Below are 18,071 nucleotides of genomic sequence, written 5' to 3'. Positions count from 1 at the left end.
CGCAGCTCTCCCACGGCTAGCGGAGAGCTGCGCGAAGCCCGAAGCTTGGGGCGTGCTGAGCTCAGCGCGCCCCAAGCTTCCGGGTGCAGACTTCCCACGGCTAGCAGAGAGCTGCGCTAAGGCCGAAGCCTGGGGGGGCGCTGAGCTCAGGGCGCCCCCAGGCTTCGGGTGCAGGCACCTCCCCAAGCCGTGGGAGAGCTGGGCGACTTCGTGCAGCCGTCCCACGGCTTGCAAAGAGCTTCCTGAAGCCTGGAGAGCGAGAGGGGTCGGCTTCAGTGAAAGCCTGCATTCGCCCCATAGGACGCACACACATTTCCCCTTCATTTTTGGAGTGGAAAAAGTGCGTCCTATAGGGCGAAAAATACGGCAGTTCTTCTAAATTGCATTTCTCAAATGTGTCACAATGTTAACCTTGTTACACTACAAGAGACTCACGTGATACCTTGATTTGATTAAATATGAAGTCCTTCATACCTGGTGTGCCCTCAGATGTTTTTATCCCCATTCGACAGCAATACTGGGCAATACCATAATCGGCAATCTTTGCAATGACCGCTGAATTGGGATACAGTGTAAAGAGAAGCACATTGTGGGGCTTTAGATCACGGTAGATGATCATTGCTGAATGCAGATACCTGTGAGAAAAATATATGTATTGGAAATATTGAAAATGAGAAGTAGTGCCAGTCCACAAGGCAGCTTCAAAACATCTAGTCATATGCGAACAGAATGCACAACACTTCAGATTTATCAAATTTAGGAAATCCATTAGTATAAGTGAAAATCACTTAGCAGAAATAGAATATTCAGAAACATGTATTGCAATGGGAAAAAAACCCATTTTTATTTTTTTGTGCTGAAACAAACATTTAAAGATAGTTTTACCTTAAGCCATCGGCTACATGTAGAGCTATCCTGTGCTGGAGTGTTCTAGTTAGACTGGCATTGTCTTGTTGTAGCAATCGATCTAGAGACCCCTTTGGTGCTAATTCCATGACAAGCATTCGTGGACGCACTGCTGCAGCCAGCAAGAGCACTAAACTAGGGTGATGAAGATGGCAAAGAACTGCAAGTTCCTGGAAACAGTAAAATGAAAATGAAACAACAGAAGCACAAGCACTGGTTTTTCAGTGGCAGTTCTGTGCTCAGGTGGGTGTGAGGTCAAATAGATTATTGGAGCCAACTCTATCTTGTATGCACAAAGTGTCAGAAAACAATTTGGGAAGGGCTTCTAAATTTCTACCTTGCCAGTATTATACAACAAGTTATTGTGTTAACTTGTAATAACTTCCCTACAAGCCAGAAACACAATTTCTTAAAAGTTAAGGTAATTCAAATATTAATAGCCCCCATTTCTTTTACAGAGGAAATCCACAAGCCATTAAAATATAAACATAAAAAATACAAAAACACAAAAATAACCCTGGGATACAAAAACCTGGGGATAACCAGTTTCCCCAACTAGCAGTATCACTGTCTTATCTGGATTTAAATTGTTCACCCAGTCCCTCAAGGCATTCAAAAAGTGGTTCACAATATTTAGAAACTGAGTTTTTCTTCTTTTAAGCTGCTGAAACCTTCAGAATGGGTGCTTCTCTCAAACAAGCTCTTCAAAGACTTACTTGTCTTAGAAGTCTAAGAGATGTGTGCTTATTAAAAATCTTTACAGCTGCCTCATTTCCACTGTAAGAAGCACGGTATACAGATCCAAATCCACCATCACCTTTCACGGAAGAAAACAGAACACAATGTTAAAAATATATAGATTGTAATCCACCCCAAATTTGCATCCCAAAATATACAGTACAAAGAATTCCTTTTTGTATGTTCTACAATATAGGTACTCCCTATACTTCTCAAGAACTGGTCAATGAACAAGTTAAATTAGGCCTCATATAATTTATCAATCAATTTGCACAGTTAATCTATTTTATTCAACTCAGAATAAAATGGATAAATGTTAAAATGTTATGTACTAGGGTAATCAGGGTGTTCAGTGCCAATAGCCCCTCTCTCATATAAGTACGCCCCTCTTGATTCAAGGAATGTATACCAATTTGGAAAATTATACAAGCTGGCAGTCTCACAGCTATAGCAACAATAATAGTTACCTAGGAGAAATTCTGGTGTTTGGCAAAATACTAGTTCCTCATTTTTCAACATTATATTTCTAGGTAAATCTGCCAGTATCAGGTCTGGAGCAATTCGGGCAATTGCAATAGTACATTTTGGCTGATCTGGATTCACCAAGAGGTCACCTATATGGATAAAGAGAAACAAAAATACAAAAGATTGAACAAAGAGATTGTCACGGTCCGGGTCATTGGCAGCAGCAGTCCAGACCTGACACACCAGGCTATAGATGGTAACAATGCTAAGAAGTTCAATGGAGGACAGAAACTGGAGAAGGAGAAGGAACTGGAGCAAGGCTAGGAATGCTGACATAGGATCAGGAACTGGATCAGGAGCAAAAGTAGGAACTGGCAACAGCCAGGAATAAACCATGTTGTTGTGGCAAAGAGCCAGGGGAAAATGCATCTCCTGATCTGGCCACACCTGCCAGGCTGCACCCGACTCCCCCAAAACAAACACAGCAAAGGCCTGGTTCTGCAACTCCTCACTGCGCTCAGGACCTGGCCCTTGCAAATACTCATGGTATCCATTATTCCATGCAAATATGTATTAGGATACATATAAAATTCTATGTACCTTTGAATAATAAATGCCATGTATTTAAAGAGGTTAAATGGCATCATTTGTTGTGAAGCATAAAATGAAAACACTGATCTGTTGTTAAAGGTCCTCTGGACAGAGGGTTTCTGTAACTTGAAAGATCAAATCAAACAGCTTATTACCACTGTGAAACTTCTGTTATTTTGCAAGGTGCAAAATCTTGGCTTATAGCTGTAGATATATGTATTTGTGTACATATTTTGTACATATTTGTACAAAATATTGTACATATTTTGTGTACATCATTGTACTGGGAGCTGGATAGAAGCACACAGAAACCACAGAAGTGAGAAATATAATAATATCCAGAGCTGCAGTCCATATTATATTTGTACTGGCAGTTAACAGAAGCTGTTTAGAGTTTACCATCGAGGATGAAGTTGATCCTAGGAGTTCCTGAGTGCAGCTGATCTCAGCGGTGTTTGCATTCAGTGCTGAATTTAAATTCAGTACAAAAACCAAGTTGCGCCACTGACGGATTGGCTGCATTTGGGAGGCTCCTGAGTGGAACCAATCGCAGTGGGCCTTGTATTTGGCACCAAATGCAAGCTTTGCTTGCAGAGAAACAATTGGGAGTGCCCTGTTATGCTCACAATAGTTCTTTTGCAGTCATGGCTGCATAAACTCCATGCCTGATATCAAACGAAGTCAGGTGTGGGGCATCTTGGAGGGACTTGGGGAAAAGAGTCTCATGACCAAACTGGGATCCTTGGTGGTCCTAAATCACGCCTCCCAGGCTGAAGGTCCCCTACCTGTGAATTAGGCTATCTGTGATAAAAATACGAGTATATTTGTCAGAGCTGCCTCCAGGTCCCAGCTCACAGAGGACCAACGCTAGGCTGTAGTTATGTACAAAAGTCTTTATTGAGATTCAGTCTCCATTTTAAAGCCGCAGCGTGCAGCTCTACGTCCCGACCTTAGACCGGCGAAGTCCTGTCTGAGTCTCCTCCCCCTCCACACCAGTTTAAGACTCTCGCTTTGCTCCACCTCTTCCTAAGTTCCTTTCTCCTCTGGGCCCTCCTGCCTGCTAGGGTCTCATCCTTCCTGGACTCCTCTGACGCTGACCCTGACGATTCTTGCCCCTCCTTCCGGCGGGCTTTAGGACCTGGTTCCCTATCCGGGCTACCTTCTGTGCCGCTCGCCTGTACCTTTGAACTTGGCGCGCGCGCCCAGCCTGCAACTTTCCTCTTAACCGTTAACTCGCTCTCCGATGGAGGCGTGGTCAACCCTGACTCATCTTCTCTCGCTGGTGGTGCATATGTGGGCTCTGACACCTGGGACTCCTCCCCCCCACTACGCTCTGGTGGGGAAACTGGTCCTGACTTCCAACTGCTGCTCTGGGAGTCCCCGCTGGCCCCTTGCTTCTGGGGTGTCCCCCTTGGGTCGCCCCTTGCCCTGCCCATCGACGCCCCCTTCTGTGAATCTTCCGATTCGCTGGAGAGGCTCGTGGAATCTATCGGGCTGCTGTCATCTTCTCCTACGCTGCCCTCGGATTGCTCCCCCTCGCTTTCCATCTCCTCTCCTCCCTGCGCTCCCGCTGAGTCCCTGACAATATTGATGAGAACAGATATACATTTATTTGCATACTGAAAAGGTATTTTAGGATAGCTTTGTTAAAGCACTAGATACCTTCTTCTGCTTTTTTCAGAAGGTCATCAAGTAATATTTGCTGGTGCTCCTCACCATCCTCAAAGCTATACAAAGCCCATTTTTTCAAGAGTGTTTCTCCTTCACCACAAACATCCACTTCTAGCAATCCCGGAAACCATTCTTCCATAAGAGAATCAATGTGATCAACAACTTGCCCCAAGAGGATGCAACCTGAATGAGAGTCAAGAAAATGTTATTCGGACCATGGTGTGCTACAGCTACAAAGTGCAAACCCAACAGCATTCTCCTCCCCCAAATACGGGACCGCCTCTCCTGGTATGCCCCACAGAGGAACTTACGGTCTTCAAATAAAAACATCTTGAAGGTCCCAGGCCACAGAGAGGTTAGGCTGGCCTCAACTAGAGCCAGGGCTTTTTCAGCTGCGGCTCCAACCTGGTGGAACGCTTTGTCACAAGAGACAAGGGCCCTGCAGGACTTGACATCTTTCCGCAGGGCCTGCAAGTCAGAGCTGTTCCACCAGGCCTTTGGTCAGGGCGCAGCCTGACTCCCTCCTTTGGCAATCTTTACAAAACCTTAGTTTATGGTTGCCATCAATTTTGATTTTAATTAACTTTTATAATGTTTTTATAATGTTGCACTGTTTTAGTGTTGTTAGCCACCCTGAGCCCGGCTTCGGCTGGGGAGGGCAGGATATAAATAAAATTTTTTATTATTATTATTATTATTATTATTATTATTATTATTATTATTCACTCTGATGTAAGTTTAACCTTTTCTGCAAGAAGGCACAGTAATTTTGAGGAAACTGTTTGGGTTGTTTTCAAAAACTGCTGATTCCACCAGGCAATAGGCTTCAGGTGACCAGTTCAGATATATGCCTTGCCTCCAGTACATCCTGTTAGGACGAAGAGCTCGTTCTGCAGAGAAAGAAAAAAATAGCTTTGCAAAGACTATTTTCCTGCTGTAAGTCTACACAGGTTATCTGACAAAGCACACCACCTCTTAGCTATATATTGCCATGATTTTATATCACTGCGTGAAAGTGCAAAACATAAACACGTAAGTAACTGCATATTTGCATGTTAGTATGGCCTCAGAGCATATATAACATGTCATGAATCAGTTGAGAAACATAAACTGAAATAATGAAATATTGATTCAGCAAAGGCTAGGGTTCAACTATAACACAATAAAAATTAGTAAGCAAAAGAAGTAGCTCCATTATTTATTTCAACCTTTCCTCCCCTGTGCCCACCCCAATTTGTAATTTTGTAAATAACATACTACTGTATCAGGAATCTGATTTATACCAGTTCAGAATACTGATTTATACTGGATCCGACTACCATTTAATTCCTTATTGTTTATTCCTGACTTGGCATCAATTTTCCAGCAGCAGAGGCATTTCTGTTAAATAGAGATCCTAGGGATTGAATCTGGGGCCTTCTGTATAGGCTATGGTCATGTAATGTCATGTAAAAATATTAGAAATCAAACAGAAAATATAAAAACCCCAACAGATATTTTTTTTAAGGAAACAAAAAGAAGCCAGCAGTTTCAGTATTAAGAGTTCTGAGTTACTTTCAACATTGCATTGGGATACTATCCCCTCTCCCACCCAAGACTCCCTCTGTTTAATCTCGTTTTAGCCAAGGAGAACAATAATGGAGCCATGTGAAAATTAATGTACCTCTTCCTGAAAGAATAAACGGTGACACTTCAAGCAACCTGTTGATTAGCCTGGACCAGAATCCCATGGGAAAATAGGGCATTTCATACAGCCTTATGATAATTTCAGAGTTTTCACAGTGTGGTAACTCTATCACAGGCCTATTATCTGACAAGCTGGAAGAAAAAGTAAAGTTGTTTTTAACATTTCTGATTTTATTTTTTTCTATAGACTGAAAGCAGGGGTTAGAAGTAGCCAGAATGTGCAATGAGTCTCTTTCTCAGGTGTTCTTCATAGTTCTGATTAGTGGGCAAGTCTAAAAAGACCAAAGATAAAACAAGTCATGAAGTTCTAACACTACATTTCCTTAACGCAGCACCTGCTTTCAAGCCTTTTGTTTACCTGCTTGGAACAAGGAGCTGATCTTCTCCTAATGGCAGTGCTATCTGAAACTTCTCCAGAAGCCTGAAGTATTTACACATGTAAACCTTAGGAAATTTGCTTTTCTTTAGCAGGAAGTTCTCTACATCGGTACGCTTTATGATTCCCTTTGGGTACTTAGGAAAGCCTTCGACCTTCACTGTCAAGATCTAGGGAAAAGAAACAAAACTCAGAGTTCTTGAAAAAAAAAGTGGGGCCTGAAGCAGGAAGGCAAGAGGTCGATGTGTACTTAGTTGGTCACAAAAAAAGAAAACATCTGAAAACTCACCTGTGCCATGATTTTACATAGCCATTTAGGGTCCACAAAATACAAGTCACTTAGCTGAAGTGCCGGATCTTGAAAATGGAGCAGAACACCTGGGTGAAGAGCAGCACAAATTAATATTTTAATCAACACATATTGTACTTGTAGATATTAGCACTGCTTGGTTCTTATGGTAGGTTGGACCCAAAATAGCCAAGAGCAAGACTCCACTGAATCTTAAAGGAAGAAGACAATTTTGATGGAACAGTACGTTTGGATTAGGGATGGGGAAATCTGTCAGTTTCATTTTCTATTTTTTCCAATCTTATGTTCACTTCTTCACGTTTCCACATCGGCTTGTGATTTTATTTTCTTCAAAAGATCTTCAATAAGATTCACCAACATTTTAGTGCAAATTTCTCCCAATATACCCATTTTTGCAAAGCAACAATCACTAATGCAACAATACGAATCTCAGCAGTTGTCTATTTATTTTAGAAGAGAATGAAGATGTTCTACTTCAGATCAATATCAAAACTTTTATACGTGAGGTGTGCTATTCTTAGCAGAAATAAACAAACAGAAAGGTACATACAGTGGTACCTCCGGTTACGAACTTAATTCGTTCCGGAGGTCCGTTCTTAACCTGAAACTGTTCTTTTTTTTTTTACATATAAATTTTTATTAATTAACATCAATAAATAAAACAAAACAAAATACATTAATTTCACATCGTTTTTCACAACTTATTTCTCTTTTGGACTTCCCTCTGCTGTTCCGTAAATCATCCATAGTTATAATTTTAATTACACATTTCTCAAATTTATATTGACATTGTTTATCTCTTTTTTCCTATTCCCTTTAGACAATACTTCTTACTTTTTCACAGTGCTTCTTTAAATCCCTTAAGCGTCATCTGTCCCTCACTTATGTATTCCAGATATTCCACAAATTTCCCCCAGTCCTCGATGAACTTTTGGTCTCTTAAGTATCTTATTTTCCCTGTCAATTTATCTAGCTCTGCGTAATCTAACAGTTTCATTCTCCACTCTTCCACAGTCAGTATTTCTTGTTGTTTCCATTTCTGGGCCAGTAACACTCTTGCGGCTGTAATTGCATATTGAAAAAATTTACAGTCTTTCCTTTTTATCTCATTTCCTACTATTCCTAACAGAAAGACTTCTGGTTTCTTTGTAAATGTATATTTTAGAATCTTCTTCAGTTCATTGTATATCTTTTCCCAGAAGTCTTTCACTTTCTTACATTCCCACCACCTGAAACTGTTCTTAATCTGAGGCGTGCTTTTGCTAATGGGGCCTTCTGCTGCCACCGTGCATGACTTCCGCTTGCACCCTGGGTCAAAGTTCACTACCAGGAGCATCTACTTCCAGCTTAGTGGAGCTCGTTACCCGAAGCGTTCGTAAGGAGGACGGTACGTAACCTGAGGTTCCACTGTAGTACATTTTCAGACATGGATAGATTGTTTAAAATCTTGGGGCAGTACTGCAGGTACGCAAGGGGCTTCCAATCATTTAAAAATTCCCTTGAAAATAGTCTCACGCACCAAAACTATGCTAGAGCGAAGGAAGAAATATACATTGTTGCAGCAAACACATTTCCTAAACACATTTCTACTTGCTAAAATGCAAAGAGAGGCATTTGCAGAGGAGCAGTGATGGGTGGCATCTTTACCTTTTTTCTTGCCTATCTATTCTCCCTACAAATACATTCCTCAGGGTCGTCTCTCTCCTAGTTAAAGGTATGAGTCTATAAGAATCCAGCTGTAAGAAAAAATGGAGGGAGAGGGAGAGTGGAAAGGATGCAAAAGCTAAGAACAACATATTTTGATGATGCATGTTACCTGACTCATTCAGAAAGTGAACAGCATGTGGGAGCTCATTTTCATCCAACTGCAACTGGTTTTCTTGCACCAATTCTAACAACCGCTTGTGGTCAATCACAGGAAATTCAGCTGGAACATTTTTGCATTCCTCCAAAATTCTCTTCTGAAGTTCCAAGTAGCTGTCTGGGATTAGCTGTCCAACAACGGGCTGGTCTCCGATCTGTAGAACGAACATGCTTTGTTTATAGACTTTTTCATGAATTCTTTAGTGATGGGTCAAACCTCCCTACTCAGGTTTGGAAAACTAAATGATTTATCCCAAAAGTTGGGGGACAGTTTGGTCAAGTCTGAGCCCATTTCAAGGCCAAACTGGACCCCATCACAACCATGATGTCATGGGAAATGGAACTCCAAATCCTGGTCACCCGGCCTCCACTCTGCCCATTCAGTAGCTTGGGCAGCTGCTGTGGTGGAAGAAGATGGGTCAGAGCAGGGGGTGGTTTTCCCAATGCTACCTACCTCAGCAGTGCTGGCTCAGTCAAAGCAGTGTGCTAAGACAGTGGAGGAAGGAGACCTCCTTCTATTATTCCACTGCCAAAATGCCTTGTCCTTTTGTTAGCAGGTGAAGACAGTTTTATTCCAAGTGGCCATTTGGAACCGACAGTTTTTAAGGAGAGAGCTTTTAAAAGTGCCATGCTATTTTTATTACCAGTATTTTAATATATTTGTTTTTATATTGTTTTAATTCTATTAGAATTTGATTACTTTTAAACTATTGTCTTTTTTATCTTTTTGTATTTTTTCATGTTAATTTGTGCAAGCCACCTTGAGTCTCACTCTGGGAAAAAGGCAAGCAAAAGCAGCCACAACAAATCTTAAGAGAAAACAAGACAGGGAGTTTTAAGACATAGAAAAGTATAAATCCATCTGACTTATTTCTATTGCTCTCGACTGACAATTCACATGACACTGTGCATAATACTTGACTTCTAGTTCCAAATCTCTTTTCCCTTCTCCCGATGATTAGATTTATACCCCACACCTTCCTACAAAGGAGCCCAATGGTGGCTTTACTGGGATACTTTGCATTATTTACCATTTCTCTGAAGCCTTTACAGTCACTGTCTATGCAATGAGAATAACTTATGAACTACTTTTTGTTGTAAGGTTATGATATAAGGATTGGTAAAATGTTTTTTGCACATTAGAAGAGAAGAGCTTGGATCTGATATCCGCTTTATCGCTACCCTAAGGAGTCTCAAAGCAGCTAACAATCTCATTTCCCTTCCTCCCCCACAACAGCTGCATGTGGAGGAGCCGGGAAGCGAACCTGGTTCACCAGATTACGAGTCTACCGCTCTTAACCACTACACCACACTGGCTCATTAAGGAGATACCATACTGCAGATTGTGTAGTTGTTTCGATTAATGGCACCATAAGCTTTGATTCAACTGTGCAAGCTTTAAAGAAAGACTCTCCTCCCTGCAAGAGAGGGGAGTGGTTGTGGCTGGGAGCCGGACTCCGCCTCAAGCAGGGGGGCGTTTGCTCCCTGCCTCCCACTCACCTGGCTGGCGCCCCCGCCCTCGGCCAGGCACCCAACCAGGTGCCTTCAAGGGGGCGTGTACAGCAGCCTCAATTGCTGCGGCGCCAGCCTCCAGCCCTCTCTTTTTGTCGTCCCGTCGCGAGTCACCCACCCTCCACTCCCTTATAGCAGGGTTTCCAGTTTTCTTTTGGCCTTGCTATGGACCTTAGGTTGGTCACCCTGGTTGTCCAGGGGGCCTGGTAGGAATTTTTCCATTTGGCATTAGGCTTTTTGGTTTTTTCGCCTACCTCGTAGCAATCGTCACAACTTTTGTGGTATTGGTGGGTAGGTTAGGCATTGGAATAATGTGTTGTGGTGTCGAAGGGCTAGGTGTGGCCATCGCCTGCGCCTTCAATTTTTGGGTATTCCGTTAAAGGAATCCGGCGGTCGTGTATTCTGTCCGATGCCTGCTTGGCGGGAGGCCATGGCACGACCCTCGGTGACATCAGGGGAGAGCCTATAGTTGGATTAGCATCAACAGGCTCCACCTACTGGTGAATAAACCCCCCTTTGTTTTTTAGACTCACCCCTCTCTGAGGGGGTGGAGTCAGCTGACGTAATCCAATGCCTAAGCCAATACCTTTTCACTTGCTGTAATCAATAAAGTTGTGGCCTTTTCTTGCCCATTAACCTTATATCACGTGTCCTTGTGTTTCATTCCACTGCGCGGGGTTCGGGTCCTCGAACCACAACAAAGTGCTACAATAAACTTTCCTGCATGTGAACGTGTATCTATATGAATGGCATGGCTTACTTTGAAATTCAGACTCTCCTTTATTATAGTTTTTCTAAGTTTGATCATAGCATCAGACTCTTCAGTAGCATTCACAAAATGGTAATCTCGGATTGCTGGAAATCCCCTCTGATTCATCAGTTCCTTGGTAATTTTGTTGACACAAGCTCTACGCTGTTTGTCATTAGAGATGTCTAAATGAGTACCAATGAGAATCACAGGTGAAGATGAAGCTCGGGCCTGCAAAGAACATATAATCACAGTGCTTGATTAAGATTCTCATCCAGTACATAATATACAGCTTTTAGGATGGTTTTGCTGAGTCAGTCATTGCCCCTACACTTTGGAGTATATTTCCCATAAAGTGCATCACATATAGTTTGGATATTCAACAGTCAATGCACCACTTCAAGGTTTGTTCTAGGTTTATGGTTTATGATTTCTCTGAACTGAGACAAACTATGAGCCCAGGATTGGACATAATGCTAAACCAAACCAAGACTTAGCCTCAGGTAGATTAGGAGAAGAGCATTGCACAGCCATGAACTTTGGTCTGGAATCTTGATTGTTTGAGCTAAATCATGGTTTGGCTTAGCATTATGTGCAAACTGGGACACTACGTAATGCTATATGCAGACTTGGAAAACGAATATAGAAAATTTGTCCACCTATGATCTTACGCAACATTTTATGGGCACAGTACAAAACATGTTATTGTTACTATATCTATTAAATTTATAATTTAATAAAACTCTAAAGAAAATATGAAGAAAAAACAACAGTATCTAAGACAGGCCAATAACACTGTCAGGAAAAGCCTGAGCAAACAAATGTGTTTTCAACAAACTTTGGACCCACCTTACTGGGGGTACCTCCAGTATGATAAAGTTACCTTGATATTAAACAGCCACGGCTTCATAGCATCCACTTCAGCCTCTCCTTTGCTAAGGTCATAAACAGTAAGGTACAGAGCTCTCTGGGTCATAAAGTGGGGGTGAGCACTGTAGAATTCCTCCTGGCCTAAATAACAACATCATTTTTTGTTACAGATAGGTAGCCGTGTTGGTCTGCCATAGTGAAAACAAAATTAAAAAATTCCTTCCAGTAGCACCTTAAAGACCAACTAAGTTAGTTCTTGGTATGAGCTTTCGTGTGCATGTCTTTAAGGTGCTACTGGAAGGAATTTTTTTATTTTGTTTTGATCATTCTTTGTGTTATGCACTTGCTTTTTCTCTCTCCTCTAGGTCACAGAAAACCACAATAACATTCCTATGCTGTAATCTGCACAACCTCCAGTTCTTACAGAAAAACCCCAGAGTTCAAATCTTTTTAGGCTAAGAAAAAAAAATAACATTGCACAGCTTGAGAGGCACCTTGTTCTGAAAAGCTCCCCACAAATACATCAGGAGAGTCCGAATTAGGTAACCACACTCCCAAGAATCCTGAAATTTGGAAGCAGTATTGATATTCTTATGCTCAGATTTGACAGGATCCAGAGAAGAGTTCCAGTTTCTTTCTTCTCTGCAACAATTTCCACTGCTGTTAATATTGGAAGGATATTAGACATTTTGCAACAAAATTAACCAAAGGGAAAGGTCCAGAGAGTGCTCTCCCCACAGGGAGGTTTGCCTGGTGCCTTCATTAGGTGTTAGGTGAAAACATTCCTTTTCTCTCAGATTTTTAAACAATCTAAGGCCTTTTAAACTATGTGTGTGTGTCCAGGGGTGGGGGAGGTATTTTTTGTTTTTTATTGTGCTATGTTTTTGTGTTTTTATACTGTAAACCACCCTGTGATCCTTGAATGAGGGGTGGTATATAAATTGAATAAATAAATAAATAAATAAGCAGGCTGCAGGTTGTGCACAGAGTTCTCTTGCATCTGCATGCTTAAGTCTTTGAAACCTAGCAATTATCTCTATTTCTATGACTACTAAACCAGACCGAACACCTTACCTATCAAGGCTGACAGCACACTTTCATTCCAAACGTTCAATGACCACTTGCATTTTCAAACTGCTAAAATGTTATGAGCCACCCAATATTTACTATGTAACCTAATATTGTTTTGATGAATCATTGCAAGCTGGATTTGGACAAGGCTGTAAGTTCATAACATACATTTATGCTGAGACTTGCACCAGCTACTGGCCAGGTCTGTTCAGTCTCATAGGCTGCCTTGTGCATAGGTCTGAACCAAGCAGACTAAGGCCATGCAGTTATTAATCTACATAAAATATAGGAAACAACAACTATGCCATTTGGGTCTACACAACTGGACCTTAAAAAAACATGTATGGGGGCACAACTGATAAGGAAGTAGCTGTGGTTCCATCTCCCCACTGTGCATAAGCCAAGCTTGATGTTAAATGCAAATATGACAAGATACCTCCAAAATCCCAAACACTTAATTCAAGCTCTTTCTTTGTTTTACTCTTCACTGTAACCTTCCAGTCAATCACATCAATGCCAACTGTTGCATTCGGAATTTCCATGTCTTGTCGCTTGCATTTCATTAATTGTTGTAACAGTGTAGTTTTACCGCTGCCTGTATTTCCAACTATCATGAGCTTCATCCGGTTATAAGGGACAGCTTTCTTTAAACGCTGTTGAAGAAACCTTGAGTAAGGGAGGGAACCTTTGTAAGAAAATGGTAATTAAAAAAACCTCCTTCATATATAAAGACATATGAACCATGCAGATCAAGTTGCAAAACATTCATATTAGCATTATGTATAGTTTATTGCTGTGAGTAGGAGACAGAGAAGTCAAAGGCTTGTATACTCCTGCACTCCCCAGCAGAACAGCAGGAGGTTGTGACCAAAAGTTTTCATTTCAGACCAACTACAGCATAGTGTTTTGTTTGAACGTGGACAACCTGTGGCTAATCTTACCTATAGTTAGTTGAAAAAAGCCAACTTCAAACTAATGGATTCAAGTTACAAGAAAGCAGATTCTGACTAAACATCAGGAATGACTTTCTGACAGTAAAAACTGCTTGATAGTGGAACGGTCTCCCTCTGGAAATTGTGGACTCTCCTTCCCTGGAGGTTTTTAAGCAGAGGTTGGATGGCCATCTGTCATGTATGATCTAGTTGAGATTCCTGCATTGCTCCGGAGGGTTAGAGTAGATGACACTCAGGGTCCCAACTCTACAATTCTGTGATTCTATGGCTTGTTTCAATTAACCATTAGTTAAGACTAATTACCGTATTTTTTGCTCTATAAGACTCACTTTTTCCCTCCTAAAAAGTAAGGGGGAGTGTGTGTGCGTCTTATGGAGCGAATGCAGGCTGCACAGCTATCCCAGAAGCCAGAACAGCAAGAGGGATTGCTGCTTTCACTGCGTAGCGATCCCTCTTGCTGTTCTGACTTCCGAGATTCAGAATATTTTTTTTCTTGTTTTCCTCCTCCAAAAACTAGGTGCGTCTTGTGGTCTGGTGCATCTTATAGAGCGAAAAATACGGTACATTACATTTCAGTTCAGTTCAGTTATTTGTTTAAAGCCAATGACCATCATGGGGGCGGGGAGAGCATCAGAAAGCCCATGATCCCACAAAGTTTTACTTATGTAAAAAATTGTCCTTATTTTTTTCAAGGTCCAATTGCAAACAGATTTGTTTTGCAGCTTGGCAGTTTTATCTGTTAAGGCAGACCCTGTTGATACCAGTAAATTCTAAAACATTAACAAAAAAGCAGCCAAATTTATTCTTACAGATTTGCCACTTCAGCCTCCTGTTTTCAACAATTTGTCCATTTTTTAAACATATAAATTTAATTTAATTGATTGGTATACTGTTGGTATTGTTTTGTTTTGCTTTTAAACAGTCAGTACACACCCACCCATAAGAATGTTGAGATAACTAACCTTATAATGTCCCTGGCTTTCCATCCCACATACTTGAAGTCAAAGTTAAGATTTAACCCTTCCAAAGGAAGGTCCCATATTCTGGATAACTTTCCCATTTCATCAGGAAAGCTTCTTAATTCTGGATTGTAACTTACATCGAAAGATGTTAAGTTTTCAAGGAACCCAATTTGAGGAGGAATCTAGAGAGAGAGAGGAAGCATATTAACAAAAATCTTTCTTGGGGGGAGGGCTAGAGTAATTTATCTGTGCAAGATCAAGCATGTCAACAGCTAAAATGAACAAATAATAATTAATATAGCAAATCCCTTGTTTCATTTACTATTCTACAATATCTGCAACACAGACAACATATTTTATCTACAGTGGATACCTTGCAATTTGGAACAAATGATTAATTTAGAATAAATCATTTTTCTCCAGTAGCAATGCATCCTCCTATACAAATGCTATATTACTCATTTGCAAAACTGATTTTAGGCATGCTAATACCCTTGGAGAGCTATTTAAAAATGGTGTTCTGTTTCAGCTCAGACATCACCCTACAGATCCTGGACCTAGTGACTCATTCTTAGTGATCCCTCTGAAAACATTTATGGACCAAGGAAATATGAATCTACACATACCTACCTAGCTAGCTAGCTACCTACACACACACACACACACACACACACACACACACCCCAGGGTTCTGAAAAGGAGCAAATGATTAATCAAAGTTGCACTCCTCACCATTTGAGGATCTTTGAGCAGATGTCCCTCTCCTTCCCTCCTCTTAAGAGTCTCACCAAACTGATCTTAAGCAGAGCTTTCTATAACTCTTTTCTCATAACTAGGCCAGTAAACTGACCCCTTCCAGGACAACTACTTCACTGGGTCTTATTAGTGTGTCACTGTCCATCCATCACACACAGATGTTGGCATAATGAAAGCCTGATCCTCTTCAAACTGTTTTTGGGGAGTCTTTTGCCTGTTGCCTCAGCCTTCCTTGTATACTTATAGTATCAAGTTTGTGGCTCTTCCTTTGTCTTCTTGTGGTTCCTCCACAGCACAATTTTTCCCATTGGCTTCTGTGGCAGAAGTGCTACCCAACGCAGTTGTTTAGTGATAAGGCCACCTTGCTGCTCAGGCATCCAAATAAATTGGTGTTGAAAGAATAATTTTGAAAATAAAGCAACAAGAAGAAGAAATCATAGGGAAAACCTTGTCCCTATCAAACAGTTGTTGTTTTTTATAGAACTCTGCTGTGGTGAAGTAAGAATATCATTCTTAAGAGCAACCACCCTATTAATAGTGAAGCTCACAGCTTACCTCTTTTAAGTTGTTGTGGGAGAGGTGAAGCTTTTCGAGCCGAGACCACAAGAAAGCTTTTGTATTCAGATCCAGAATGCTTATTTGATTATGATTAAACAGCAACTCCCTTAAATTAGACGTTTTCCAATGAACTGGCCCAGGCAGAGTTACAATTTTATTATTGCTTAAATCCACTGATCTCAGACTAAAAAGAAAATGAGGAATATGCAAACTTGTTATGAGAAGATTATTTCAAAGAACTATACATTAAAAAAAATTATTGTCCTGGAACAGGCATATTTATTTTACCCACCGTGTTGAAGATTAAGCCAATGGATGCCTGTTTATCTCTGTTTCTATACTAATAAGGCCTAAGTGGTATCCGTTAGAACACTCATTGTGGTCTTGATCAGATAGATGGACTAGGACTGCTTTGATCCTCAGACATTCTTAAACTAAGAAAGTCATAGGAGAGTCTATGAAAGACTTAATATAGCTGAACTATGACGGAGTTGCTGGACATTCAGCTTCAAGAAAGAGACAGAAAATGCAGTTTTGAAGCAACATACATGTTAAGTCTTTCGAATACAGACAGCTGGATTTCCAAAGTCTATGCATAGGCAGAACCTGGATGATCGTGGGACAGAGTTTGACTTGGCCGACCACCTTACATTCTCCCCAAAGGGCTTTGCCCCTAAGGAAGCAATGCTAATCAATAGCTATATGAAACCTCTGAAAGACTTTATTTCGGGATTTGGAGCACAGTGTAACCAATATGCTGATGACCCCCCAGCTTTGTCTCTCCATTCCATCTGAATCAGGATCGAGACTGTGCAGGTGCTGTCTGGAGGCAGTGATGGGGACAATAAAGTGAGCCTGAATCCTGAAAAGATGGGAGATGCTGTGGGTGCATGGTTCTGAGGTCTAGAATTTAGGGAAACTGCCTGTTCTGCATGGAACTGCGCTTTTGTTGAAGGAACAGGAGTGTAGCTTGGGGACACTCCTCAGTTCCACCCTGTTACTTGAGTGCCAGGTGGATTCAGTCTTGAGAAGCGCCTTTGCCCAGCATGGCTGCTTCACCAGCTACAGCCACTGCTTGAGCAGGATGGTGTGGTTTCAGCAGCCCATGCTGCAGCAACTTCACAATTGGAGCATTGCAATGTGCTCTATGTGGGGCTAACTTCAAAGACTGTTTGGTTTCTGCAGCTGGTGCAGAAAACCACTGACAGGCTGTTTTAGTGGGGCAGCAACACATGTTGCTGATCCTTAAATCTCTGCACTGGCTACACGAGCATGCAATTGTTCAGAAAGGGAAATACTGTAGAAACTTACTGTGGGAGAAGAAGAATTGCTTCTGGAATACTAGAAAAATTATTCTGAGATAATTTCAATGTAGTTATGTTAGGCGGCAAATCAGGTGTGGCCTCTAAAAACAGCAAAAAGAAAAGCAATTACGTTACCAGTTAGTAAAAATTGCTAATACGCACAATATAGGAAGGCAGTTATCATATAATCTAACTATTTGTAGCACAGGACTTTTCTAGATGATAAAGGGAGGAATAATCTAAAGTATTGTTGGCCGAGTGCTCCAGCGTTGTAGAGGCACAAAAGGGGGAGGGCAGATTTTTTAAAAAGTTCTCTTTCCCCTTCTCTCTCTGACACACACACACACACACACACACACACACACACACACACAGAGCATAGGCAGGAAATGATGTGACACACAATCTCAAAAGATACCTGTAACACCTTATACCAAATGAACTATTTCCTACAGAAAGAATTACACCTTTCTAGCACCTTTTTAAACAGCCTTGGGTGCATGGGGAAAGTAAATAACTCCATAGCAGAAGGTCCTTCTGGAAAAGGATGCTTCCTGGTCTCTGCCCCTGGGGTTCTCAAAGACCTGCCTCTGTGTGCCCTTGTTTTTGGAACCCTGATCCAGGACTGAACTCTGCCTGCTCTCTCCCTCTATTGCAGACTGAAACGCAGCAAGCAAGGCATTGTTTTCTGTTCAGACAACTGACAGAGGGAAGGCCTAAATTTACCACTA

At 41.4% G+C, this 18,071-nt stretch overlaps 1 protein-coding gene across 2 annotated transcripts in view; it reads right to left on the bottom strand.

Moving 5' to 3' along the window:
- The window catches only part of LRRK2 (leucine rich repeat kinase 2), an 85,050-nt gene that overhangs the window by 18,134 nt on the left and 48,845 nt on the right, over nucleotides 1-18,071 (bottom strand). For both annotated transcript variants that reach the window (XM_079993900.1, XM_079993901.1), the window contains 16 exons: nucleotides 17,348-17,441; nucleotides 16,034-16,220; nucleotides 14,723-14,904; nucleotides 13,244-13,473; nucleotides 11,750-11,877; nucleotides 10,879-11,097; nucleotides 8,560-8,761; nucleotides 6,723-6,811; nucleotides 6,416-6,603; nucleotides 6,035-6,189; nucleotides 5,115-5,261; nucleotides 4,363-4,554; nucleotides 2,112-2,258; nucleotides 1,623-1,723; nucleotides 886-1,076; nucleotides 475-635 (listed from right to left, as the gene is read on the bottom strand). In XM_079993900.1, the coding sequence (XP_079850026.1) occupies nucleotides 475-635; nucleotides 886-1,076; nucleotides 1,623-1,723; nucleotides 2,112-2,258; nucleotides 4,363-4,554; nucleotides 5,115-5,261; nucleotides 6,035-6,189; nucleotides 6,416-6,603; nucleotides 6,723-6,811; nucleotides 8,560-8,761; nucleotides 10,879-11,097; nucleotides 11,750-11,877; nucleotides 13,244-13,473; nucleotides 14,723-14,904; nucleotides 16,034-16,220; nucleotides 17,348-17,441 (2,613 nt within the window). The remainder of the gene's footprint in view (nucleotides 1-474; nucleotides 636-885; nucleotides 1,077-1,622; nucleotides 1,724-2,111; nucleotides 2,259-4,362; nucleotides 4,555-5,114; nucleotides 5,262-6,034; nucleotides 6,190-6,415; nucleotides 6,604-6,722; nucleotides 6,812-8,559; nucleotides 8,762-10,878; nucleotides 11,098-11,749; nucleotides 11,878-13,243; nucleotides 13,474-14,722; nucleotides 14,905-16,033; nucleotides 16,221-17,347; nucleotides 17,442-18,071) is intronic.

The sequence above is a fragment of the Podarcis cretensis genome (genome assembly GCF_951804945.1).
Source record: "Podarcis cretensis genome assembly, chromosome: 10".
NCBI lineage: Eukaryota > Metazoa > Chordata > Lepidosauria > Squamata > Lacertidae > Podarcis > Podarcis cretensis.
The sequence above is the reverse complement of the archived record's forward strand: the minus strand, read 5'-3'. Positions and strand labels throughout refer to the sequence as shown.